Here is a 27,690-nt window from a genome sequence, read left to right as displayed (position 1 = left end):
CTTGCACTGGCCTTCCTGACTCTTGAGTTGGCTCAAATGTGCCTTACGGCATGATTGCAGCACCCCCCAGGTCAGTGCATGTGACTTGTGCCAGCCTAACCCGGGGGTTAGGATTGCACCTTAAGCCTAACTCTCAGGACTTATTGTATCACTTTGCCTGCTGTCTGTATTGTATGTCTATACATGTAATTGTGTTTGTCTTAGATGATCTGCTTATAATTTCATTGTTAATTTTGATTTTACATATTGTTGATCTAGTTGTTTTGCTCATATTGTTGTTATAGTGATTGCTGTTTTCCCCCAAATGCTAACTTCCTATCCATGATACTCAATGCAACTATTTATCTGATGGATTTGCAATGGCTGACATTTGGTTTTGTTTTCTTTCTCCCCGCAGAGGGCTGTTCATTACCATTCATGACAAGGGACATATTGCAACAATGCTGAATTCATGGCCTGAAGAAAACATAAAGGTAGGTAGGTTGGCAACCTTCAGTTTCGAAAGACTATGGTATATAGCCCTACAGCACTCGGTATTCCCAGGCGGTCTCCCATCCAAGTACTAACCAGGCCTGATGCTGTTTAGCTTCCGAGATCAGGCATGTGCAGGGTAACAGTTGCTGCAGTAAACGGTGATTCATTTTTAATTGAATGAAACCAATATGAAAGTCATTCTGAGAACTTATGTATGCTCAGTAGCGAAGCCAGAGGGGGGCAGAGTCCCACGCAGCTCAGAAACTCACCATGTATGCAACCCCACACCCTTGCTATCAGGGCCATCCCAAGGAGCAAAACCAACACATTCTCCTCTGCATTGCCTTCACCCCCAGAAGGCTCAGAGAATGAGGGAGAGGGGCAACTTACATGGTGAGTTTCTGAGTGGTGCAGCACTTACACTCCGCCCCTCACTGGCTCCGCTACTGCATACGCTGCAAGAGCAGATTTCATGTCTGTGACATAGGGCAGTCTCAAAGACCATGACACACATGGATCTAAAGGCCAACCAGAGATGATCTGGGAGTTCCACCTTAGGAGCTCTTGAGCTTTCTTCTTCAAAAAGCAGCCAGAGGTGGCGTAAGGGTGGAGTCCCCCTTTGGATAGTAGGGCCGTGGCACCAGCTGCTGTGTTGTGCCTGTAAATTCACACAACATGAAAAAGTGTAAAATAGCACTTTGCAGTCTGGGATGGGGGGGAACCCCAGAGTGCTAAAAGGATTTTTTTTTAACTATCAAAGCTGCAAGCTGCACTTCCCCCTCCTCTTTGGAGCCATTCCAGGTGGTGGAAGCAAACTGGAGGCATACACCTGGCTCTAAAGGGGAGGGGCCGCTTGCACATGTAGTGAGGCTCCCTGCAAAACTTAGTGCTTTGCACTCCCTCTAGCTACGCCACTGAGAATGTGCCTTCCAGCTACAATTACTCCCCAGTCCTTTTCATATGAGAGCTCAAGTGCTTTCAAGTGCTACCACCCATAGGCTTCTATAGCAGCTAGACTGTACCCTTGCAAATTTGCCAGTGTTACTGCCACCCTAGTCTCTTGACTTACTTTGCAAGGAATGACTCCTGTTTAATGTGTGCAAATCATATGTTTCAGCAGTTCAAATGACAATGTTTTGGCATGTAATCTAATCAAGTGAAAACTAACCATGTGGGTAATTGGGGCTTGGTATCCTTAAACAACAAACTCCATGGATAAACTTGTGCGTGTCCAACCACATTTGCTGTGGGCTCCTCAGAATTGTGCATCGAAGTGTGAGGTCCCTTTTGTTCTCTGCAGTCCTACGCTTGCCAAAACCCTGGCTTGCTTACTGTTGCCATCTGGCCCCGGACTGCCACTGGGGACCAAAGTCCAGCTGAAAAGTGCACAGAGGCAAAGCAGGTTAGCAATCGGAAGCACAAGGTCAGATGGCAAGTTGGGGTGGTATGTCCAGCAGTTATCCCCAGAGCAGACACGGGTAGAAAAATTCTTTCTATTTTGCAAAGCTTTTGAATTGTATGGTTTTAACCAGCAGAATAGGGGCTTGATGCTTTTATCCTTCTATTGAGAGATATTGTGTTGCCATTCTTTTTTCTTAACCATTTCTTAAGGTTTTTTTATTGGGTTGTTTTAATATTTTTTGTTGTTAGAGTCTTTGGACTGACTTTAATAGGAAAGGCAGGATATAAATACTTACAATAAATCAAGTATGGTGACCATATGCAAGTACCTTCTCTTGAGTCAGGCCACTGGGCCTCCTTGCTCAATATTGTCTACACCAGCGTCTCTCAAATGGTGGGTCGGTGGGTTGCGCCCCTATGTGTGCTGGTCCTGACGCGATGCTCCTGTTGGTGCCAGAAAGCCTTATTGAGAGGTCCCGGAGGCAACTTACAGGTTATGCTGCACCTGCGACCCTTTAATGGCCTGCAGAAGTGACAGGAAGTAATTTACCGTTTGTGGATGCAGTTTGACTGGAAGTCTCTTCTGGTAGCTTCTGCAGGCCATTCTGAGGCCTGTGGAGGCCAGTAGAGTAGGTCGCAGGCCCAGCTTGACCTGGAAGATGCCTCTCGGTAAGGCATTCCAGCATCACCAGGAGCATTGCGTCACAACCCACCACAGAGGACGAGGTGGGTCACAGTCAAAGTTTGGGAATCACCGGTCTATAGTGACACTGGCTGTCCTGGTTTTCAGGCAGGGGTCTTCTTCAGCCTCCTCCCTGGAGCTGCCAGGGGTTGAACCTGAGAACGTCTGCATGCAGAGCATTTCATTGCTTGAAAGGTCACTAGCTGAATTGGAGAAAGGCAGGCTAAACAGGCTTAGCTAATGAGAGAGGGTCGTATCTCAGTGGCAGAGCATCCACATCACATGCAGAAGGCCCCAGGTTCAATCTTTGCCATCTCCAGGTAGGGCAGAGAAAAATTCCTGCCTGAGTCCCTGGAGAGATACTGCCAACATGTGCCTGCGATACTGAGCTGGATGGACCAAGGATCTGACTCGGGATGAGACAGCTTCTTATGTTCCTACAGTGTAGTTCGTTAAGAATATATGCTAAGTTTACAGTCATTTGGAAGAACTAAAATATGCAAGTAGATGGAATGTACCTCTTAACAGGAAGAATTGGGAAGACCACAGGAGGAAAGGGTTAAGACAGCAGTTCCAGGTTGCTGGAACCAAGCTATACAGTCCACCTGCATGTAAGATTAGCCCAATGATAGGCCCTTTTCTCCTTTGAAGCATGTCCTCAGGAAGCAGCTCTTTGCAGCAGAGCAAGGGCAAGGGAGATGGAGTGCGTAACCCTCTCTTTGCTGAATGGTTTTCTCCTGAAATGCAAACCCAACCACAGACACAATCTGTTCTCCTCTGCCTGCCTGCCTGCCTGCCTGCTCCAATCTGAAACCCTATGAGGGAAAATTAGATGGGAGGATGGAATTCACTGTAAAGAGTCCCCCTCCAGTGGGTGTTTTGCAATAGAGAAGGGGCCATCAGGTTAACATTTCATGTGTCTGCAGTGTAATGTGTCATTTGGCTGAGTTCAAGCATAGTGAAAAACTATTTTCCATTAAATGTTTGGTGTGTTTTTCCATTTTGCAAAAACTATGGCTTTTCTAACTATACTTTTCTAACTGTGGTTTTGCAATATGTTTGAATCTGAGCCTTCTCAGAAACTCTGGTTTGTTTTGGACCCAGAAACTGATATTTGAAGCCACAGTTTGTAGCTGCTTTGCAAACTACAGTTTGGGCTGATTGTGGTTTCCATACTATCTAAATTCACTGACCATTAACAAACCACAGTCCACAGACTTGTAAACCATAGCATCAAGTTCCCATAACTTGACAGTGGTTAGTTTTAGAGTGGGATAGAGGCAAATGCAGAATGGATGAAATGGAACAACTGCTCTGAAAACAAGGACTGCAAATTTTAATTAAATTAATCTGATCAAGCTGTATAATTCATTAGCTATATTATTCATCAGTTAGTTAACTGGTCTCTTCAAGATTCTCCCCAAGATCAGATAATAATAATAATAACAACAACAACAACAACAACAACAGGTATTTATATACCGCCTTTCTTGGTCTTTATTCAAGACTTTATTCAAGGCGGTTTACATAGGCAGGCTTATCCAAATCCCTTATTAAATAGGGATTTTTACAATTGAAAGAAGGTTCTCTCCTTCAAGAACCACTACATTCAGGTGTTTCAATTCGATCTGGCTTCACATTCTGGCCTCCATCCTCCCACGCTCAGAGCAGATGGAATAGCTCGGCTTCAGCTTGTCAGCTGCTTCAAGGTCGCACGGTGCCGGTGGCCTTGAACTGGCGACCTTGTGGATGTTATCTTCAGGCAGACGGAGGCTCTACCCTCTAGACCAGACCTGGGATGTCCACCCAGGCTCCTCAGCATCATCAGGTCTTTCCATGAGGACATGAAGGGCACTGTAGTCTTTGATGGCTCCACATCAGACCCCTTTGACCTCTGAAGCGGAGTGAAGCAGGGCTGTGTTCTTGTGCCAACGTTGTTTGGGATTTTCTTTGCTGTCCTGCTGAAGCATGCCTTTGGAACTGCAACAGAAGGCATCTATCTCCAGACCAGATCAGATGGAAAGCTCTCCAATCTCTCCAGAGAGAAAAGTCCAAAGTCCAACTGAAATGTCTGCATGACTTCCTCTTTGCTGATGATGCAGCTGTCACCACTCACTCTGCCAAAGATCTCCAGCAGCTCATGATTCGTTTTAACAAAATTTTATGTCAGAATGCCAGATGCAGGGGAGGGCACCAGGATGAGGTCTCTTGTTATCTGGTGTGCTCCCTGGGGCATTTGGTGGGCCGCTGTGAGATACAGGAAGCTGGACTAGATGGGCCTATGGCCTGATCCAGTGGGGCTGTTCTTATGTTCTTAACAAGGGCTGCCAAGACTTTGGACTGACAATCAGCCTGAAGAAAACACAGGTCATGGTTCAGGATGTGGACTCACCTCCCTGCATTACAATCTCTGCATACGAACTGGAGGTTGTCCATGACTTTGTGTACCTTGGCTCAACGATCTCCGACACTCTTTCTCTTGATATCGAGCTAAACAGACGCATTGGCAAAGTAGCTACCACGTTTTCCAGACTCACAAAGAGAGTCTGGTCCAACAAGAAGCTGACAGAACATACCAAGATCCAGGTCTACGGAGCTTGCATCTTGAGTACACTTCTGTACTGCAGTGAGTCATGGACTCTGCTCACAACAGGAGAGGAAACTGAATGCTTTCCACATGCGCTGCCTCTGATGCATTCTTGGTATCACCTGGCAGGACAAAGTTCCTAACAACACAGTCCTGGAACGAGCTGGAATCCCCAGCATGTATACAGTGCTGAAACAGATGCCTGCATTGACTTGGTCATGTCGTGAGAATGGATGATGGCTGGATCCCAAAGGGTCTCCTCTATGGAGAACTCGTGCAGGGAAAGTGCCCTACAGGTAGACCACAGCTGCGATACAAGGACATCTGCAAGAGGGATCTGAAGTCCTTAGGACTGGACCTCAACAGATGGGAAACCTTGGCCTCTGAGTGTCCTGCTGGGAGGCAGGCTGTGCAGCATGGCCTCTCCCAGTTTGAAGAGATACTTGCCCAACAGACTGAGGCAAAGAGGCAAAGAAGGAAGGCCCATAGCCAGGGAGACAGATCAAGGACAGGCTGCACTTGCTCCCAGTGTGGAAGGGATTGTCACTCCCAAATCGGCCTTTTCAGCCACACTAGACACTGTTCCAGAACCACCACTCAGAGCGCGATACCATAGTCTCGAGTTAATTGGTTAAATAATAGGTGGTTGATCAGCTCAAAATTCATTAATTGATAGCTTGATTATTCTTTTCTTTTCTCTGATGCCCAATTTAAATGTTTTTTAAAAGTTTGTCAGATTTTATATTTTTACATATTAAATTAATATTCTGAAAGTAAGTGGAATTCATGCATTTACTACAAGGCAGTATGTATGAAACATTCTCTTTTAATCAAGGTTTCGCTGCTACCGGAAGCTTTAAGAATGTGATGTACGATGCCTGTTTAAGCTCCTTTAAACTGGAATCTGGCATTTAGCTTTGACTGGCCTTTTGCAGCAGGAACATCCCCTGACCTAACTAATTCCTGATTAGGTGCAATCAGAAAACTTCCTAAGAGCAAAATCTGCATCGAACCCGCAATGTGCTTAATAAGACCGATGGAAGCCAGATGCCGAGCAGAGTTAGACATCCAAACTACGAATCCACACGTTCACATGATTTTTTCCACTAAAACAATAGCTTGACCTCACCCACAGCCCTGCCACAACTGATTATCCATTGATAAGTTTTTGCATAATTTATCTGCTCAGATAAAAACTCCTTGACGGGCTTGGACAAGAAGGAAATGGCCAAATCCCTTGGCAACTTTGTACTGAGTAGCAACACCTATTTGTCTTAAATCAAAAAACCCTCAAACCATATGGCATGAATTTAAATCCTCCTATGATTTCTTCCTTTAATCATCTGAAGTATGTTAAGAATATTTTGAAACAAATTCCTTCTGAACTGGAAAAAATGTCCTCATGAGTTTTGATATTCCATTCCTAAGTAAACACAGCTTTCTCATTTTCCTCCACCCACTCCCTAAAGCAGGTAGACTTTTCAAAATATTCCATAAACTTCTGTTCTTGCATTTGCTTTGTGATGTGCACAATCTCTGTTAAGTTTCTTCAGGAAGATCTCTCTCTCTCTCTCTCTCTCTCTCTCTCTCTCTCTCTCTCTCTCTGGCTCAGTTCAGACGTAACAGACGTATGGCTTCTCTCTACCACAGGAGTGGGCAAACATTTTGGCAGGAAGGCCACATCATCTCTCTGACACTGTGTCAGGGGCTGGGGGGAAAAAAGAATTAATTTATATTTCTAATTTGAATAAATTTACATAAATGAATATATTAGAGATGGAACTTATATGAATGAATGTTCTGAGCTTATTTATAATACACATGAGCACTTTAATACAGGCATGTAGAACCACATGAGAACTATGAACCGTTTGCTGCAGTGAAAACATACAGACCAAGCCAGAAACACATGGAGACATAAGTTGTTCAGAGGTAATGGGATGGGGGTTGAAATAATACCCAAGGAAAAGCAGAAAATACATGGCAACTATAAAATGCCTTGCTCTCTCGGCCCACAGCTTACATCTGATAGTTGCAACCGTTAGTTACAGGCCCAGCATGGGCTCCAACAAGTCTCTGATGTGCCAGAGGATCATTGGAGACTGGGGCACCTAATGGGCCAGATTGGGGAACCCTGAGGGCTGCAAATGGTCCCCAGCCTGGGGTTTGCCCACCCCTGCTCTACAAGAAGGAAACTGAGAAGGCTGTGGGCTTTTGTGCTTCTCCTCCTTTGTGTACAGGAGAAAAAGAGTTGCTTTCACTTTCAGAATAAGCCACAGTTCTGTGGAATGTACAGAGTCAGGGAACTGTGGTTTGTTAATTAACAACAGGGTGCAGTAAATCAGTGATATAGCAGATGCTTTAGATGCAGAAGGTCCCATCTTAAATCCCTGACATTTCCAGATAGTTCAGGGAGGGACCCTTGTCTGTAACTCTAGGGGCCTCTGCCAGTTCATGCAGACAATAATAATCTAGATCAAGGGCATCAAATTCATTTCATGCAGTGAACCGAATAGCATTCATGGCTCCTGCTGTGGGCTGGAAGTGACATCATTAAGCAGGATGTGTTGTCATTAAGCAGGTGATGGCCAGAAATAAGCACTTCGTTCTCAGGAACTCATGAGTTGCAAATGACAGAAGAGAAAATATGCAAACCTCAATCATATTTTCAAGATATGAGAGAGCCCAATTATTACTCTGAGATATTACTCCGTTATCACGCGGGCTGCTGTTTCAGCTCAGGTGCTCTGCAAAGTGACATCTCTGCAGAAGCAGCACTGCTGAAAGAGCAGCACATGTGACAACTGGGCATTTCCAGCACTTCATCAGAACCTCCCTCCCTTTCGGACTGCTCCGTCTTCCATAGCATTCCTTGACTTCTGAGGCCTCCTTCCATTTCTCCCTCCCAGGGCCTCAGCAGAAGCAGGGCTGCTGAAAAAGCGGCACTGGGGAGAGCCCAATTATCACAGGGCTGGATAAAGAGCTTGCATGGGCTGAATCCAGCCTGCATGCCTTATGTTTGACACCCCTGATATAGATGGACCAGTGCTGTGACTCAATATGAGGCAGCTTTCTGAATCATGGTGAACTCCTGTGTCTTCTTTGAGGTGGCCCTCAGGGGTGTGGCTGCCACCCCATATCTCTTTAATGCAGTGTAGTGGACCTCCAACCCTGCAGCACTTATGGACCACCTTTTAATTGCAGTGGCATTTATGCAGAAGTCCTAAATTACCACCAACGATTGCAGTCATAATTTAACAGTATGAAACCGACATGCATTAATCACAGTGGTTAAGTATAGCAGGAACTACAAATCAGTTGCCATCATAGTAAGGAAATCAGAGTTTACAAATACCATAGTCTTTTTGCTAACTAGACCCTTGATTTTCTTTTTTGTGGTTTATGCTGTAGCAGGTACTGAGCTGCAAATTCAATCATGTCCCAGTGGTTGAAGATTAAGAAAAGCCAAATTATACTAGTTAAAAGAAGGAAGAAAAAACCAGAATTAGAGTTCTTTTATATTATATTTTGCCCTCTGTAGATCACAAAGGTTGCAGTAGCTCTTTGCAGAACTTACCAGCCAGATATATGCTTGAAAGAGGTGAAGAGGCTTCCAAACTGGCCCAACAGCTCTATCAATGTTCTGTCAGTTTTCACTCCAGTAGCATTGCTAGAGGGGTGCAGGCCGCACTGGGTGATACACACAAGAAGGCAATACCGCTACTGCCGAAAGTTTTTTAAATCTTGATATTTTCAAGTAATACCATTGTGTTATATATCATTTGATGCATAATTTCATACAGAATGCAATGAAACAAACTGTGTTGAAATATCTCTATTCTATCAAAAGTTATAGCCAGTGGGGTGATGGTGTATCACTGCACCCACTGCATGGGAGGTGTTCCATCAGGGGGGGTGACATGCTGGCCTCCTGTACAAGGTGATACAAACCCTGGTGACTCCGCTGTTTCACCCAAAGCCACACCAAATACTTTTCCCCACAGCAGATTTTTCTGTTCATTTGCAGGCTATTGTGGTGACAGATGGAGAAAGAATTCTAGGCCTGGGGGACCTTGGAAGCTACGGCATGGGAATCCCAGTAGGAAAACTTGCTCTGTACACCGCATGTGGTGGAGTTCACCCCCAGCAGTGCCTTCCTGTCCTTATAGATGTCGGCACAGACAATGAGGTGAGACTATTTGCATATTTTCTTTCAATGATATTCTAGGACCACGTGTGTATGTATGATGATCAGCCATATCCTAACTAAACCCACCCCTGCCAATGCAGCCATGCCACTGGAGCACCCGCTGAATTGTAGGGGGTGGGGGCAGTCTTGGCAGTTTCCTCTGGGTAAGGAAACATTTGCTCCCTTATCAAGGGGTAGGTGTCTTGCCCAAATGAGTCTACTTGGATCTGCAATAGCTTGTTTGGTGGCACAAGTTCGAGTGAACCCAGGAAGACGGGTAGAGGCCAGGAAGGAGGTTAGGACAATAGTGTTGCTGCTGCCACCAGTACTTCCCCCTTCCCGGCCTCAATCCTCCCTCTTCCCCACCCCGGTTTCCACTCCTTTCCTTTTCCACTATCATAATAACCCCTTTGCGCCAGCCCAATGCTGGTTAGAATTGGGGGGTGTGACCCTGGAATGGGTATTATTCATTACTTACTAAAGGGCACAATCCTAACCAGGTCTACTCAGAAGTAAGTCCTATTTTGTTAAGTGGGGCTTACTCTCAGGAAAGTGTGGTTAGGATTGCAGCCAATGTTAGTAACTCTGGATTACACAAATGTAAAATGATAAAGATTTATTATTAAAGATTTAAATATTTATAAAGGAACGTGTACCTTACCTTTTCTATATTGCCTTTTCTGTTATGAATATGAAGCACAATAAAATGCAATCTTAAAAGTAAAATTATCAGTAAAAGCAGCCAAAAAGAACAGGTGATGGTGGAAGTAAAATAAGGTTAGATTTGTCCCTAATTGCTGCAGGGCTGTGCATCAACCACTCCTGCCATTGCTAAGAAATGATACCGTGCTGAAAAAAAGCATTCCTGGTTTCATGAAATGTGTGATGACATTTGACAGCAATCAAATCAGAGACTGTCAATTGATCAGTCAACTGGAAGTACTTGGTAGGTCAGTTGACCAACATACCAAACATGCAACCTCCTGATTTTAGAAATGGGTTATGTCAGAATGCCAGATGCAAGGGAGGGCACCAGGATGAGGTCTCTTGTTGTCTGATGTGCTCCCTGGGGCATTTGGTGGGCCGCTGTGAGATACAGGAAGCTGGACTAGATGGGCCTATGGCCTGATCCAGTGGGGCTGTTCTTATGTTCTTAAACTACAATTCCCAGGAGGCCTTGCAGGTCTCTTGTTATCTGGTGTGCTCCCTGGGGCATTTGGTGGGCCGCTGTGAGATACAGGAAGCTGGACTAGATGGGCCTATGGCCTGATCCAGTGGGGTTGTTCTTATGTTCTTATGTACTGTTATACCAGTGAGCACAATTAATGAAGTCTGTGCCAACCTGAAACTTTTGAGAAGTGTGATTGGTTGTCCGAATCCACCCATGGATGCAGGTGACCATTGTAATGACCTGGGAGTTCTTTTCAGCTGGTACAACCAGTGTGGTTTGAAGTGCTTCAGCAGGTACATGCTGGATCCCCTCCCATTACCCTGGCTGCAAACTGAAATTGGTGTCCGGCCAACAGGAGTGGAAGGGGTCAGCTCCATCTTTCAGCCCGATAAGACAAGTTAAAAAGATCCTGGCTGGGCAGATGCAGATTTTACTTTTCCTGTGGTAATTGCAAGGAAACCAACACATTCCCGTGCATGTTTAGAGGAGATTATATTTCAGCAAATGGAAAATCCCTTGGTGGATGATTTGGGCCTAATTAATTTCAGTATTTTGTCAAATCGCACACTTTAATGCACGCGATGATAATACAAGAGAATTGCATCTGTTCATGATTTTCTCCGTTATGACTCCAAAAGGATAGAATCCAGCAGTTTTAGCCCATGCCAGAAGGGACATCTGCAAATATTTTTTTTATGTTTTTGGTCTGTAAATATCTCGTGGTTATTTGATGTGGCCAAGTTCAGGCAACAAAATGGTCCTTGTAGAAAAAAACAATGCTGGCTTCTTATTTGACAACTTATTATCTAAAATATGGGCTGATGAAGCAAAAGACAGAGTGACTCAGTGCTGTTTCAAATATGAGATCAAGGTTGCAATCCTGAGCGAGTTACTTGGAAGTACATCCTATTTAAATGGATTTAAACTGAGGATTTAAATCCTCCAGGGGTGTGTGTACGTGATTCCCCTTCCATTTTATCTATATAGCAATCCTGTTGAGGACTGAAATTAGATTAAGAGTGACTGGCTGAAAGTCAGTCAGTGAGCTTCATGGTGAGTGGGGATTTGGACCCTGTTGTCCATAGCCTCAGTCCAAGATTGTGGGCCCAATCCTATCCAACTTTCCAGCACTATTGCCATACAGGGGTTTAGGTAGGAGTGGCTGGCAGTGTGTTAATAATCGTATCCAACTTTCCAGCTCCGATGCATCTGTGCCAACAAAGTGTGTGCTGCATCTTGTGGTCGGGGGGAGTCATGGAGGCCTCCTCAACGTAAAGAAACATTTCTTTTCTTACCTCTGGGCTGTACTGTAGCTGCCTCAGCACAGGAATGTTGGATAGGATTAGTCCCTGCATCTACTACAGCTTGCTGGTCCCTCTAACAGCCCGCTGCTAAAAAAATTTCTAAAGGGAGCGAGTTAAGGGCATTCTCATACTGACACCTATTTATTTTATTTCTTTATTTAAGAACTTTATTACCCAACTCAGTAGTACTCAAACAGGTGGGTCATGACCATCAATCCTAATGGTGCACTTGGCCAGCATAAGTCCTTTACACCGGCCCAGGAGTGTGGCAAATGTGCCATAAAACATGTTTGCGGCTACTCAGGAGTCTGCCATGCCAATGCATGGATGTACACTGGCACATGGAGGCTGCATTCAGCCTCCACGTTGCCAAAAACTGGTAAGGTTGTGCTAGCAGAAGGTAAGCAGTGCGGAGAGCTCTGGGACGAGTGTCGGGAGGGCAGAACAGGAGCATTTTGGGGCAGAGAGAGAGTGGGGAGAGGGAGGGCCAGTGGGCGAACCAGGCCTGGGAGGGGGGTGGGGCAGACCTGGGCAATCTAGGCTGTGTCCTAACCCCCCTCCTGCCCAGCTGGTGTTACATCAGGCTGCTTGGATCTGCACCAGTGATTTCACTGGCGGATATCCGAGTAGCCCCATAGGGGTTGCTGCTCCACTGCATGGGGAAAGGGAAAAAGTCCTCTTGCTCCAAGTTGTGCTGCAGTCACCTCCTGCCCTATGCAGGATCCAGTTGGCCTGCCTATTCCAGCACAGGATAGTATTGGGCTGCCCATAATTAACCATGACCATATTTTTCACAATACGATTCAGTCATTAAAAAAATTATTTACCCCAATAGCCTTTTAGATATTGGTGATACTTAAGTAGAACATGAGAAGTGGTACATCAGAAGGCACAGGTTAAGAAGTGCTGGTTTAAATGGCTATTGAAAAAAGATTTTCCCAATTTATCAGTGATGGGTCTTCTCAACATCTTTTAGCCATGATAATGAAATGAAACCTCCAGGATAAGAAGCAGTTTACCTCTGAACACCAAATGCTGGCGAAAAAACAACTTGGAAGCTGTAGCTTTTGTGCCCTGCCTGTAAGCATTCTAGAATGATGGGACTGGTGATGTCTGGAAACGAAAGGTTGGGTTCGATGGATTTTTGGTAACACTCTTCTTATACAGACACCTCTGTACAAAACCAAGTTCAATGCTGGATCCCACATGGCAGAGGAAGAAAACAACTGGGCTAACCTTGACAGCAGTTCCTTTTTAATGCTTTCTCAGAGTTTTCTGAATTTGAGATCTGGCCCCCGTTTTCCACCGCTGATGCAGGCAACAGCTGGCAATACCTTTGTCTACACAGAAAATATTGCTATGAAATGATGCCTTTTCCTCTGTAAACCTCATTATGGCACAATGGCAAGGATCATGAGTCACAGTCTGGGGAATCCCGTTTTATGCTTCCTGGTAAAGGAACACAGCTGTGCCCCTGCAGCTTGAAGTAAACAATGAAGTGACACTGTCTACATGCCAATTGTGCAGCTTTGGAAAAGTTGTGCAGGACAATAGGCCATTTCATGATGTGCCCTCTCATCCCTCGTCTTTGCTAAGGCTGATTGAGCTATCCAGGATGAAAACAGAATCCCTTTCCACTTACTCACCAAGGCCAGTGAGTCATCCAGCCAGCCAATACACCTGTGTCTATTTCCATCACTTGATCCAGAATCCTGTTTCCCACCAGGCTAACCCAGCACTTCAGAGGCAGCCCTTCCTTTGAGTCATCAGTGAGGCTGGATGTTCCAAGTTGGAATCAGCATTCAGGCTCTGGTGGAAAATAGTTTTTATACAAACAGTGATACACGTGCATGACTCAGAGCTGTAAAAATAAGGCCTAAATATGTCCATATTTGTAAAAAGCAGCTGGATGCTTTTGCCATCAAGTTCCAGATCTCCAAAGCTGAGATCTCCTTCCCTGAAACTCCTATTAACAATTGATTTGATTTCAGAAAGCAGGTTTGGCTATTATGAGGATGCAAATGTGTGAATGGCTGCATAAGTTGGTGGTGCTGGATTTGTCCTTGTTTGTTTCCATGCCTACAGAATCCCTGTCCACTCTAACACAGAATTGGCCAACCCCTCCACTTCTGACGTGTTTCATTCCACTGCTTCCCATGTTGTGAGATCAGAAGATGGACCCAGTTTCGCACACTTACCCTGCTCACTGTGTGTAGAGCAGGGGCGCCCACTGTTAAGTTTATTTTCTTCTCTCTCTCTTTTTAGGCCCTCTTGAACGATCCACTTTACATTGGCCTGAAGCATAAGAGGGTTCGTGGGAAACAGTACGATGACCTCATCGACGAGTTTATGCAAGCAGTTGCTAGCAAGTGAGTGGAATTTAATGTGAAAGTATCTTCTGCCCGTTAGCAGCTTTGCTTTAGAAGAGGTTAAAACTGGGCAAGTAAACAGTCAATCTTCAAATGGAATTTGAGCAAAGAAAATCAGTTAAGTGGATGCCCCCATGGGTGGTCCGAGAAATTACGCTTTGTACTTGAACACTTTGAGTAAAGGTTGTTGATGTCCATGGAAATCTGATGGCATCCAATATAATTTCCTGTTGTCATCACAGGCCCTCCCAGAAGGGACTGGTGTATCTCACATAGACTCTTGAGACCGGAGCCTGGTTCCCACTGTGTTAGCAAGCCTGTATCTGGGCTGTCCCATTTCAACCTTTAGGAGGAGGCTCATTTGACCAATTGCTTTTTCAAACAAAGGATTCCTTGTAAAGAGAAAAATAGTATGTCAGGGGAAAGCATTGACTAGAACCCTTCTCCCTGAATTGCTAGTTTCCTACCTGCAGGAAATTATTTTATGAATGAGCAATCATATGACCTCACCTGCAGGAAGGCACACTGATCTCTATGGTCTTCGCCTCTTGTATACTCACTTACAGCTTCCGGGAGGCTTTTCCGGGTTCTGCAGCTTTGTTTCTAGGGCAGTTGTAGTACCAAAGGGTTCTGTACAAATTGTCCCTCTTCTTCCGATGGCTCTGCAGAGAAGGCAGAACTTGGAAGAACTTTTCAGCAATATTCAGACACTGTGCTCCAAACTCCTGTGGCACACCTGCAAATCTTTCATGGCCACGGCACACCAATTGAAAATTGCTGCCTTGGTTTAATGCTTAATTGACAGGCCAGGACACCAGTGGTGCACGTTAGGGATGTAAGGGCCCGGAGACCGTTGCTGTAAGATCTGGTTTGAGGCACACACAGATACCCTCCGGTGAAAGGGCAGGTGCTATCATTAGGCCAACATAAGAACAGCCCCACTGGATCAGGCCATAGGCCCATCTAGTCCAGCTTCCTGTATCTCACAGCGGCCCACCAAATACCCCAGGGAGCACACCAGACAACAAGAGACCTGCATCCTGGTGCCCTCCCTTGCATCTGGCATTCTGACATAGCCCATTTCTAAAATCAGGAGGTTGCACATACACATCATGGCTTGTACCCCATAATGGATTTTTCCTCCAGAAACTTGTCCAATCCCCTTTTAAAGGCATCCAGGTCAGATGCCATCACCACATCCTGTGGCAAGGAGTTCCACAGACCGACCACACGCTGAGTAAAGAAATATTTTCTTTTGTCTGTCCTGACTCTCCCAACACTCAATTTCAGTGGATGTCCCCTGGTTCTGGTGTTATTTGAGAGTGTAAAGAGCATCTCTCTATCCACTGTGTCCATCCCCTGCATAATTTTGTATGTCTCAATCATGTCCCCCCTCAGGCACCTCTTTTCTAGGCTGAAGAGGCCCAAACGCCGTAGCCTTTCCTCATAAGGAAGGTTTCCCAGCCCAGTAATCATCTTAGTTGCCCTCTTTTGCACCTTTTCCATTTCCACTATGTCTTTTTTGAGATGCGGTGACCAGAACTGGACACAATACTCCAGGTGTGGCCTTACTACACCTCAGCTAAGCTGCTGCCTAGGGCACAGACGTTGGAGGACACCGTTTTATACTTATTCTTGCAATTTGAAATAAATTTAGAAGATTTAATTTTTGTGCTTTTTCATTTTTTCTACAGCACATCTTTTTTGGGAAAATTGAAATTGGCAATTTGGGCACGTGGGGGGTGCAAGTAGTTAGCTTTGCCTTGGGTACAAAATAGCCTGGAACCAACTCTGCCTTACAATTGGTAACAAAAGCATTCAGAATTGTCAGAGTGATTAGCGTACATCCTACCCCTGGAGATTGTTGTTTTTCCTTTATACTGATTTCACACAATGTTTTGTTTTGTAGACACAAGCCCTCCCCCCCCCCCGCCAAATTAAAAACTCTTATCTTTCTTGCTACTCAGAAAGCAGACTGTTAAATTCTCATGAGCTATTCCTTTGGCAATTCCTCAGACAGCCTCAAAGAAGCGGGGAATGCATCATGACACAGGAGAGGGGACTGCAGGCAGTCACGGCTCCGATATTGCAATTCATTAATAACATCAGACAGCTGTTCTGGTTTTCCTATAATCAGCAGGCCTGTAATTAACCACTTGATGATGGGCCCTCGAGCAGGTCATTATTTCTCAGCGTTAGCAATAAATAGATTTTGGAATTGCAATACAACAGGAGTTAGACTAACTATGTTAATGCAGCCCATTCTCCCCAAACAGGATCAGTTAAAAAAAGTTTCTTGTGCCTAAACTGCTGGTTTATCCTGATTCACCTGGCATGTATAAAGCATTCCTGCTGAGAATACCAAAGCAAGTGAATATAGGCCTTTGCAAAATTGGATCTCTGGGCTATCTGACATGCTGTTTTCTATGGCGTCTAGGTGTAGCTCTCTTAGGGTCAAATCCTAGCCAACTTTTCATCGCTTATGCAGCCCCGAAATAAAGGAACAAATGTTCCTTACATTGAGGAGGCCTCTGGACTGCCTTCAACCACGGGATGCAGCGCATGCTCCATTGGGATGGCTGCAGCAGTGCTGGAAAGTGCTGGAAAGTTCGATAGTATTGGGCCCTTAGGTTTTAGATATATTTTTCAGCCCTGTTACCAGAGAACTAAAGGAATGCCTTAGTGATGTACCTGGCGGGGGGAGTCCAGGGAGGTCACTTGGTCCAGGGCAACGGATGCCTCAGGTTGGCCTCCACTGCCCCTTCCCCGTGTCCAGGAGCCACCCTCTGGAGGTGCCACCCCTCTGGGACCGCTGTCTCCCCTCACAAAGGCCTTCTGGAGGCTGAAAATCATCACTTACAGTTTTTGACTGAAAAGCCGAAATGTTGATTTTAGGATTCCAAAAGGTCTTAGGAGGCTTTTTGGAGGCTAGGGAGGCTACACGTGGCTTCCCCAGCCCTCAAAAGACCTCTGTGAAGAGAGGCAGTGGGCCTGGAGGGGCGACACCCCTGAAGGTGTGCCTCTGGGCGACACAGTAGCGTGGAACACCACTGGAATGCCTAAAGGAATTTCTTAACTAAAGGAATGAAAGATGGCACACTCAAAAATGGTTGGCAACCTTCAGTCTCGAAAGACTATGGTATAAGCCTACAGCACCCGGTATTCCCAGGCGGTCTCCCATCCAAGTACTAACCAGGCCTGACCCTGCTTAGCTTCCAAGATCAGACAAGATCGGGCAAGATCGGGATAAAAATAAAGTTTTATTATTATTATTATTATTATTATTATTATTATTATTATTATTATTATTATTATTATTATTATGTGCAGGGTAACAGTTGCACACTCAAGTGCTCTATCATGAGGGTAGTCCTAGATATGGTACCAAGCATGGGTTTGCTGCCCAAAACAGAAAAGTAGAAAGTAAAACAGTATTCAACAGCAGACAGTGATCCCACACTCTCAGCCACTATTAACAGCCAATCTGAGTGAGTGACAAAGGCCTTGAAGACCCTTCAAAGACCTGTAAAAGCACCAAGTTGCGCTTATGTTTCTTGCAAAAACTCAACATGGAAGAGCATAAAAGCATACTTGTAGTTCTGCCTGAAAGGCATTTCAGAGCCTCAGGGCCACAGCTGAGAAGGGTCCTGCAGCTGAGACCGGGCAGGAGGTCTGGTCTAGAGGGTAGAGCCTCCGTTTGCCTGAAGATAACATCCGCAGGTTGCCAGTTCGAGGCCACCGGCACCGTGAATGGTGAGACCTTGAAGCAGCTGACAAGCTGAGCCGAGTTATTCCACCTGCTCTTTGGAGTGAGCGAAAAAGCGTCTTGGCTGCCCTCCATGTGAGAGATGAAGGAGCTGCTTGTCAGCTTGCGTGGGAGGAAACCGGAGGCCAGAATGTGATACCAGATCAAAATGATCCATCTGAATGTTGTGGTTCTTGAAAGATAGAACCTTTCTTCGATTGTAAAAATCCCTATGGGGATTTAGAACAGCCTGCCCATGTAAACCGCCTTGAATAAAGTCTGACAACCAAGAAAGGCGGTATATAAATACATGTATTATTATTATTATTACTTCTCCCAACTCTTGTTTAAGCTACTCATTGTCAAACTTCCAACAGCTCAGTTCAGAAGCTCAGTTAGCATTCAGTCATTCATTATTTCAGTATTTATATATCACCTTTCTCTGTTGTTTAGACAGCATTCAAGACAGTTTACATGGGCAGGCTAGTCTAAACCACTGTTTTTCCACTGGGTTTTTACAAATTTATTCTGTGAATCATGAATTCTGTGAATTCTGTACATCACTGGAGAATTCTAAATGAAATACGTGTGTTTTTCCCAAAAGCTCTCAATGGACCCACAATGCTGGCTGCAGTGAATCATGTCAGTATTGCACCCAGACTGTTCCGAACAAATAAACTGTGCGTTCTGATCGAATTAATTGCAAAGTTCAGTGACCTAACTAGTTTGTACTTCTGTGGAAATACTTCTTCTGTCCAGGACTCTTACTATAGAATCTTATTAATCAGGAAGGGTCATATAGGAAAGGAAGCTGCTGTGAGATCTCAGTCCATGAAGGACTCCAAAGGTTTTAACTAGCACACGCATGAATCTCACTGCAAGCTTAACTCTTCTTCATAAGTATTCAGCGATTCAGGCTGCCAACAAAGGAGCATTATAATAGCTTGAAACCAGAATTTACCAGTGAAATTTTCAATAGTTATGCAGTTGCTGACTTTACCTGATTTAGGGCCTGATCCTGAACAGTGCCTGCCGGCACGCAAATGTGCCTAAAGGCATGTTTGCGAGCCCTTACCGTGGGCCCAGCAGCAGAGCTAGCCCAGTGCAAGCCCAGCTAAAGTCCCCTTCCCCTGAGAATTCGCCACAGGCAGTCTAGTTATGTGTTGGATGCCACGGTAGCCATTTTGGTGCAGTGGCAGCCCCATGCTCCAGGCAGCTCAGGATTGGGCTGTTAGTCTAAAATCTGATGCATGCACACCAAATTAAAAGTGGCTTTAATCACACCGCTAGCCCTGGAGAGCTTCCCCTTTCTAAACAGCAAATGCAGCAGGCCCAGTCTGCTGGATCAGGACCATGCTAGGATGGGGGGGGGGTGAAGCCTACCCCTGCCTCTCTCCTCATCAGGATTGGATCCGCCATGCATTCTTTTCACATAAGAAAAAGCAAGCATGCAAGAGCCAACACTGTGTTTAAAATCACACCTAATTTGGTATTTATCAAATACAGGATCCCCAACACTGTCTTCAGAGTGAACACATGTAGGATTCAGCTGCACATCTCCCATTGGGCTCGTTTCTTGGCCACATTGTACAGTCACAGTGCCAGTCTTCGCTCCCAGATATCCGGAAAGTGCTGGCCCCTGGACCATCCTCAAAGCAGCAGTTCAGTTCGCTTGCTGGATGTCCTGTGAGCAGAGCAGATCCACTCCCACACTCTTGCAGGCACTGTCGTAGAAGTCTCATTAAACTGTCAACTCTCCTCTCCTATTTCCTTTCACATCACAGCTCGTTTTGCCAGGATAATTGTGGTAATGAGGAGTTTTGTCCTGTTTTGACAGCATACAGGAGATCCTGAGAGATCAGGTGTTAGGGCTGTAAAACATCAGCAGTGAGAAATGGAAAATCAGGCTTATGCAGATCTTTCATTCAGCCAGTACCCCTAACCCAACTGAAAGCACCTAAAAGCAATTCACGTTTGTCCATCAGGCAGACTAAAAAGGGACAAACAGCACACTAATTAATGCAGCAGAACCCACTGACACAGTGGTTCTCAAACCTCTTAGCACTGGGACCCTCTTTATAGAATGACAATCTGTCAGGACCCACCAGAAGTGATGTCATTAATGTGGAAGTGATTTCATGGCTGGAAATGAAATCATCAAGCAGGAAGAGTTTTAACACTCCCTTTATGACAAAATCAAATTAATAAGTATAAGTTTAAAACTTTATTTAAAATAAAGAAGAACCCTCGTAACTCTCCCAAGCTGTAGCTGGTATGTTTTTAAAAAAAATCCTCAAACATCCAAAAGGCTGCAATCCTATCCACACTTACCCGGTGTTAAGATCCATTGACTACGATTGTTAAAAGCATATATATATAGTAGCCTGTTAAAAGTACAGAACTGTAACTTTTCCCCAAATGCAGTCACATACCTTGGTACTGTCAAGTCTAATATATTAAAAATAAAATATACCTTGAAATCAATGGAACTCACCTGAAATTGGCTTGTGACCCACCTAGTGGGTCCTGATTCACAGTTTGAGAAACGCTCCACTAATGGGTTCCAGGGCAACGGGAAGCCTCCACTCTCTCCTGTTACTATCACTGTATTTCCAGGATTGAAGCTCTAAACTGAACAGGGCCCCCATAAGAAGCTGTACAACATGTTCCTTTACATGAGGAAGCCTTTGATCACATGGCTTGCGGCCTGCAGTTTGAAGTAGCGATGCTGACAACAGTCCTGATTGGATGTTCCCAACTGAGCCAACTCTGATGTGCTTTGAATTCTTACCATGCGCATTATTAGTATGAGTTAATATGCATTAGATTTAATTCGAGGTAATTGCACGTGTTCTGCCGGCATGCCTAAGTCGAGACAAACTCCATCAAGTTCTGCACTGTGAGCGCATGCTCAGAAATGGCTTCTTTGGGTCTTTAACCCTTTTCCCAGCCTTGTGTGCAGCTCTGTGTTTGTAAACAAAACTTGTGTGAGGATGGCCAGTCACAGAGCAATGTGCTGCGGTGCATGGCATTGTCAGAACTCATTGAGGAAGTAACATTGCTTGGTTGCCTTGGCAACAGCTGCAACACATCCAGGGCACTATGGAAATGCAAATGTGCTAAGAACTGAGCGCAGTTCAGTTCCTTGAATTGCAAGGGGCAATTCCTTCCCTAAATATATCAATATTCCCTCCATAAATGTCAGCTTCTGCCATGCAAGGAGTTTGCAAGGGCAACCAGAACAGGGCTTGTAATGGGCCTGTCCCTGTAAAACTCACAGTAAGTTGCACTGGCATCCCTGAGGGGGGGACGGGACACGACACTTAAGTTGTGCAGGCTCCCAAGTGCCAATGTCAATCACCCGTCCTCCTCACTTTCAGAGCCAGTCATAAGAACATAAGAACAGCCCCACTGGATCAGGCCATAGGCCCATCTGGTCCAGCTTCCTGTATCTCACAGCAGCCCACCAAATGCCCCAAGGAGCACACCAGATAATGCCCCCAGGAGCACACCAGACTGCGAAGCAGTCGCAGCTGCTTCGCGTTTTGTCCCCCCCCCTCCAGGAACACCAGTGGTAAGTTGGTAGAAGAATGGGAGCCTCTTGCAGTGGCGTCCCTAGGGTTTGTGTCACCAGGTGCAGGAGACCAGCCTGTCACCCCTGTGATGGACCTCCTCCCGTGCAGTGGGTGGGGCAGTGCCTATGTGGTGTGTGTGGTGATGCACCATTGCCCTGCCCCTCTGGCTTTTTTGGCTATAACCTTTGATAGGATAGAGATATTTCAACACGGTTTCTTTCATTGCAATCTGCATGAAATTAGACATTGAATGATACATAACATTATGGTATTATCCAAAAATAGCAAGATTTTAAAAATTTTGACCAGTAGTGGTGTTACCCCATCCCCCCATGCGCATCACCCAGTACGGTCTGCACTCTCTGCACCCCCCCCCCGTAATGCTACTGGCTTCTTGAAGAATTTCATGTGGCTTTGTCAAAGCCTTATGTACAGCACTTCACTGATTTGACATGGCATGATTCAGCAATACCGTGCCATGTGCTGCTTGTTCACGTTTGCCTAGATGACTGTGTTCAGTGCCAACACATCTCAGATGACCTTTTGCTTTCTTCATCATTTCTTTTTCCCTCACTGACTTTTGCATCATCTGCTAACTAAGAATCCAGACACACATACTTGCCATATTATTCATCCATGCTGCTAACTGCGTCATGTAGTCCTGCCCTTCTTTATTTGCAAGCTCTAGCAGGGGGGCAAAACTTGGGGCGGGAAGCTTTCCTCATTCTTTTTACCCGAGCATCGGTCAGAAATGAGTACTTCAGAAGGAATGTTGCCTTTCAGTATTCCCTCCATAAATGTCAGAGCCCGGAGTGCAGAGTTTACAAGGGCAGTCAGAGCAAGGCTTGTAATGGGTCCATCTCTGTAAAACTCGCAATAAGTTGGCGGAAGAATGATAGCGTTTCAAGGACTGCATGTGGTATTTGGATTCTTTGAAGCCTTATGCAGAGCATAGGAAAAGGCATTCTCCATTGAAACTGCCACAGGGCAGTGACTGAGTTCTTCCATGTTCTGAAGCTGGAATATAGTCCAGTCAGCTCCTGTGGACTCTGTGCATTCTGGCTTCAGAGCACTCCAGGCACTGAAGGGCCCTGCACTAGGCCGTAAAAAGTCTCTGTCTCTGCCAATCTTTTTAACCAATACTAAGAGCTTGGTGTTCTATATCTATCTGCTTAACAGAGCAATGCAACATCCTTGCCTTGCTTTCCAGCTCATATCTGCTGACCTCAAGGACTTGTGGCCACCCTCCAGATCTAGGTTTGGGTGTAGCCAGCCAGTGGCCCAGCCTTGCTCTGATATTGGCAGATTGGAAATTCTGTTGGCCAAACTTCAGCTGTCCAGAACTTCCAATTATGAGGATTTACCATTCCCTAGACATCCCAGTTACATCTGTGGGATCTTCTTGTAATCAATGGCTATCAGTCATGATGGCCAAATGGAACCTCCGTGTTCGGTATGCCACAAACCAACCAGGAGGCATCCAAGCAAGGCAGGAAGGGATGGACAGTGTGAGGGGACTGAAGCAGCAGGTCGGAGGGAGGGTCACCCACAGTAGCTGGGAGGCTTACAACTAATCCTTTGCAGCTTGAATCAGAGGACCCATTGTGATCAATGGGGCCTCCCTCCTCCTCCTCCTCTATTGCTAGCAAATGCTTCCCCCCCCCAGTTTTCCTGCTTCTTTGCCCCCTCCCTGGGCTGTCCAGGCATTTTTTCCTATTGCAAGAACCCCCTCCCCATCCATTGGGCTCCTCCTTCTCCGCTCCATTGTCCAGAGAAAAATATCAGGCCATCCATTCAGCCAATCAATTGTCTGTTCCTTTCAAGATGGACAAGAGAATCCTCTCCCCTCCTGTGTTCTGGCTGCCCCCACCTTCTTCTGCTTCCTCCTCCCAACCTTGTGCAACCTCCTTCCTCCCTTCCATCCCCCTAACCCCCACCTTCCAACCTACCCTTCTCCCAACACGTCTGCTGCTCACACTGGTCTGAATGCCAGTTTCTGGATATATCCCACCAGTTCCCCCCACAATGAGGTGCCCAAGGTGGCCAACAACATAATATAAATACAAGAAAATTACAAGAAAAATACATACAAAGGTATGTTTGTCTTGTAGTAAACTGTTTCTAGTTTTGCATGTGAAGTGTGAGGTCTTTCAGAAACTCTTATTCAGCCAGCTCATTGCTTATGCCTTCTCTGTGTTAACTTTTCCAGTACCATTTACAGACTGATCTAGTGTTATCTATCTTTTGCACAGCATCTGCGTGCTAGGAATGTTACAAACATTGTTGGCTTTTTCCTAGTTGCATATTTTATGATTTTGCACCTTTTTTACAAACATATTTTAATTTCCCCTGGGGGCTGGGGATAAGAATAAGCCCTCAGTTTGGCTGTACTTGTCGTAAGAGGCGACTAAACAGCCACCGGGTAGATGGGACTTGTTAGCCTGGAAAGGCAGCTCATCTGAGAGAAGGAAAACTCTGATCCCAAACCTCCACTGCCTTGTGGCTACATCCAGTTATGGAAAAGGCTTCAGGAGTCAACGTCGAGGCAAAATCCGGAGCCGGAGTCCCTGAGGCAGTTCATGGCTGAACACAGTCACGTTCTGGCAACTCCTGCGATGCCGCTGGAACCAACCGTACTGGCTTCTGCCTTTCCATTGGACCATTTCAGCAATGTGGAGAGGGGGGATTTGCTGCATGGGTAACAGTCTATCCTCCATATCTACTTTACCCAGGCTTCGTGCACTGGAGAGGACACTCTGTTCTGTTCCAGAATACTATTCAGAGCGCGATACCATAGTCTTCTGAGACTGAAGGATGCCAACAACAAGAAAAACAATACCATGGCATAAAACAATATAGGCAGCACATTAGAATAATACATAATACTGGTAAAAACAGCAGTATAAATGGTTCTTTTAAAAAACACACAGAGAGAGACTAGTATCCAAATTAGAAACTATAATGAAGCCCAGTGTTGGACCTTTCCAGCCCTGCAGCACGGGGCAAACGTCCACGATGGCACTCCCCGTGGGATGCTGCTTCCCCCGCATGCAAATCTCTCCCCCCCCCCACTTACCTGGAGCTTATGGAGCCTCGTGCAACTCCAGGACGCATTGGGGAAGCCTCTCTGAGATTCCCCAACACTTTGTGACTCCGGAAAACCAGATGCTCAGTTTCCGACCCTGTCAGGAGCCTCGGAGAGGCTTCCGCGGGGTTTTAAAGGCGCGCGAGGCTCCACACCCAGGCATTTGCCCCATCGACTTAATGGGAGGTTCACCACTGACAAAGCGATATATTGCATGTATGTGTATGGGAGACGTTATAAATTCTGTCAGCCTGAAGTTTTTCCTCCACTCCCATTCAGGATCTAGGTGAGTCTCTGTGGAACATCTGGGTAAAGATCATAGGCAGGAATTTGATTCTAGTTTGTCACACAGAGAAAAAGGGGGAAATCATAGTTTTGAAAGAGTGTCTTCTGAGAGGCCTCTAAAGAGATGGTCCTTGTCTGAAGAATGAATGAGATGAGGGATGCCTTTGTAGGAGTTCATTTCTTTTTTTCTTCAAAGCAAGCAGGTTGACAAAACACAACCAAATTCCTTGTCTGACCTTATAGAGGGAGGCCATAAATGCACCTTCCATTGTCTTGCTGCTGACAGACACATTTTAGAACTGGAAAAAAAATTAACAAATTTCAAAATACAAAGAAGAAAAGCTCAGCTGTGAGACAGGCTGACAAAGACCCTACTCCTTTTTAAAGCCACATTGAATGGTGGTTTTGATGGCCCAAGTATAAATGAAGCATGGCTTGTCTAGTGTCAGTTTCTGGTTTCAAGTCCTTGGTGTGTCCGCCTTGGTCACATCAGATTTCTCAGCGAGAGCCAGGAGACTGAATAGGAAGTTTTTCTGTGCCAGAGTTCTCTTGCAACACTTGGAATCCCATAGGCAAAATTATTCTTTTTAATATAGTGGAGCCATTAAGTCTCCCTTTCTGTACATTGCTCGGTCATTGAACACACTAATAACTTGCTTAGCCATTCCATATGCTCCTCCTGTTGCTTATTCAGGTGTGTTTTCCAGGAGGCTGTTAATTTTATTCTGTCTTTTAATTTGGGCCACAAGTGGGCAAATGCTGCCAACTGGAGTCCTGTATCTCGAGATCTCAGTTTTATTTTGTAGGTCTAGAGCAGCCATTTTCAAGCCTTTCTCTTTCAGCAAATGCATTCCACATCCACTTGTCTGCCAAGGAACTCTCAAGAGCCTGCCATCGAATCATTGCAATTTGCAAAGGTTTCTGGGTCCTTTGCAAATTGTGTGGCACAGTTCTCACTGGGCATTGGCCAGCGCTCCTCCTTGGGCCTATCCTTGACTCCCACATGAATTGTGAATGTCCTATAGATAGAATCCCGCCCAACATTCTGGCTGTGTAAGGAGATAAGGGTTGTATAGGTTTTCAGACTACTGCCCCTAGCAGTCAGGGTCTGGTACCTTATCTCCGGTGCCACCAGCATTGAGCTCTGGGCCTCAAGGGCACCATCTAGAGTGCAGTGCCAGCCTTCCTCAAAAGTCATCCACCAATCTTGGTGGACCAGACCCTGGCCAAACTCCTCAGCCTGATAACTCAAGCTTAAAAACTGCAGGCTCTACAGCTGTAGACTCAGCCCATTAACCTAGGCTTAAAAGCTGTAGACCTCTACTCACACCAACAGGAGGTGCTCTTTCGACTCCTCTGAGCCTTCCTTTTTAACCCTGCAGGTATGGGATGAATTGCCTCGTCCAGTTTGAAGACTTTGCCAATGCCAACGCATTTCGTCTTCTCAACAAATACCGCAACAGATATTGCACATTCAACGATGACATTCAGGGTAAGAGAGACAAATGCTTGTTGATAAGGTTCCTGTGAATTCGGCCATGTAGTTGTCATGGGACCAAGCTCTCCAATTTTCTGTGGAAGCTTCTTGAGCCAGTACTTTTATCACTGTTCAGGACTTACCAGAGTGAGACCAAGCAAGATGTTCAGGAAGAAGTTCAAGCTACTGGTCAACAGGTGCCCCGCTGCATGAAGTTTTGCTGAAAGGCCCTCAGTGAATCTCTGTCATACTGACCCCTGTGAATTTTGATCCTCTTTCCTGCTTGAGGTGCAGAAGAAGCACAGCTTTGAATGTGCTTGAATCAGGTCTTTAAATCTGGGAAAGTGAATTTATTGTCATATTTCCAGCTCTGCTTCTGTCACCTGTGAATGCACATTTTCTCTCTCTGAAGCAGATTTTTAGGCCTCCATCCACTCCTTTTTCCATTGTTTGATATATTTTTGAAAAGATCTTTTTCACATTTTAACCTGTACAAAAGCATTGAGGTGAAAGCCTTGTCTCTTTCACTGATGCAGTTTCCCTACATTCCCCATCTCCCCATCACTCCTGAAACTGACACTGTGAGGGAAGGTGTTGTCAGTTTCACTAATACTGAGAAACTTCACTGGTTCTCCCAACCCCTGCTTTTTTTTTCTGTTGTTGTTCTTTCTATCTGGGGAGGGAGTTTTTGTTTTCCTTCACAGGGCATTTACCTGTATCAGTGGTAAGGTGTTTGGTGATAGATATTGACAAGGCATAAATAAAACTGGAGAAAAGCATAAATAAAAGACAAGGCATAAATAAATCTGGGGGGGGAAAAAACTCTTCCCTCCTCCCATCTTGTCAGTTTTCCTGTGGAATGTGGGAGCCAGGTAATGAGGGTGGCAGTGAGACAAGATGTGAGGTTGCATAGGAATTGAACTGGAGGGCAGTATGGTCCAGAATCCCAGATCAATGGGCAGGAGAGCGTCCTCTGTGGCACTAACTACAGTTAGTGGGAAATTTAATGTGGGAAAAGTATTACTTGGAAATAGTGCTTAGATGCATTAACCGAAGATTCATGTTTGATTTTGGCCTTTTTTTCTAGTTCCAGACAGTGAATTAAGGAAAGCTTTGTTCAAAAGTGGAAACTTCCAAGGTTATGGAAAGCAGAGGGATCAATTTTAAAAGGCAGGCTGTAGCAAATTCTTTTTCCTAATTTTTTAAAATGAGAGCCCCCTTGGGATTAAACAAGCACTCGTTATCCAAAAGTTTATGCAAAGCAGCTGTGAACACTTTAGACTTTCTTTTTGGTTTTACTTTGGAATCAGCAAACTGCAATTTCAGTGATATTCTCCTGCGTCCAA

The 27,690-nt window shown here is 45.3% G+C and overlaps 1 protein-coding gene across 1 annotated transcript in view; it reads left to right on the top strand.

The window, feature by feature from the left end:
• Positions 1–27,690, top strand: part of ME3 (malic enzyme 3) — a 107,944-nt gene that overhangs the window by 63,191 nt on the left and 17,063 nt on the right. The window contains exons 5-8 of the mRNA XM_066619332.1: positions 398–473; positions 9,172–9,333; positions 14,074–14,177; positions 26,250–26,359. Coding sequence (XP_066475429.1) covers positions 398–473; positions 9,172–9,333; positions 14,074–14,177; positions 26,250–26,359 — 452 coding nt within the window. The remainder of the gene's footprint in view (positions 1–397; positions 474–9,171; positions 9,334–14,073; positions 14,178–26,249; positions 26,360–27,690) is intronic.

The sequence above is a fragment of the Tiliqua scincoides genome, chromosome 3 (genome assembly GCF_035046505.1).
Source record: "Tiliqua scincoides isolate rTilSci1 chromosome 3, rTilSci1.hap2, whole genome shotgun sequence".
NCBI lineage: Eukaryota > Metazoa > Chordata > Lepidosauria > Squamata > Scincidae > Tiliqua > Tiliqua scincoides.
The sequence above is the reverse complement of the archived record's forward strand: the minus strand, read 5'-3'. Positions and strand labels throughout refer to the sequence as shown.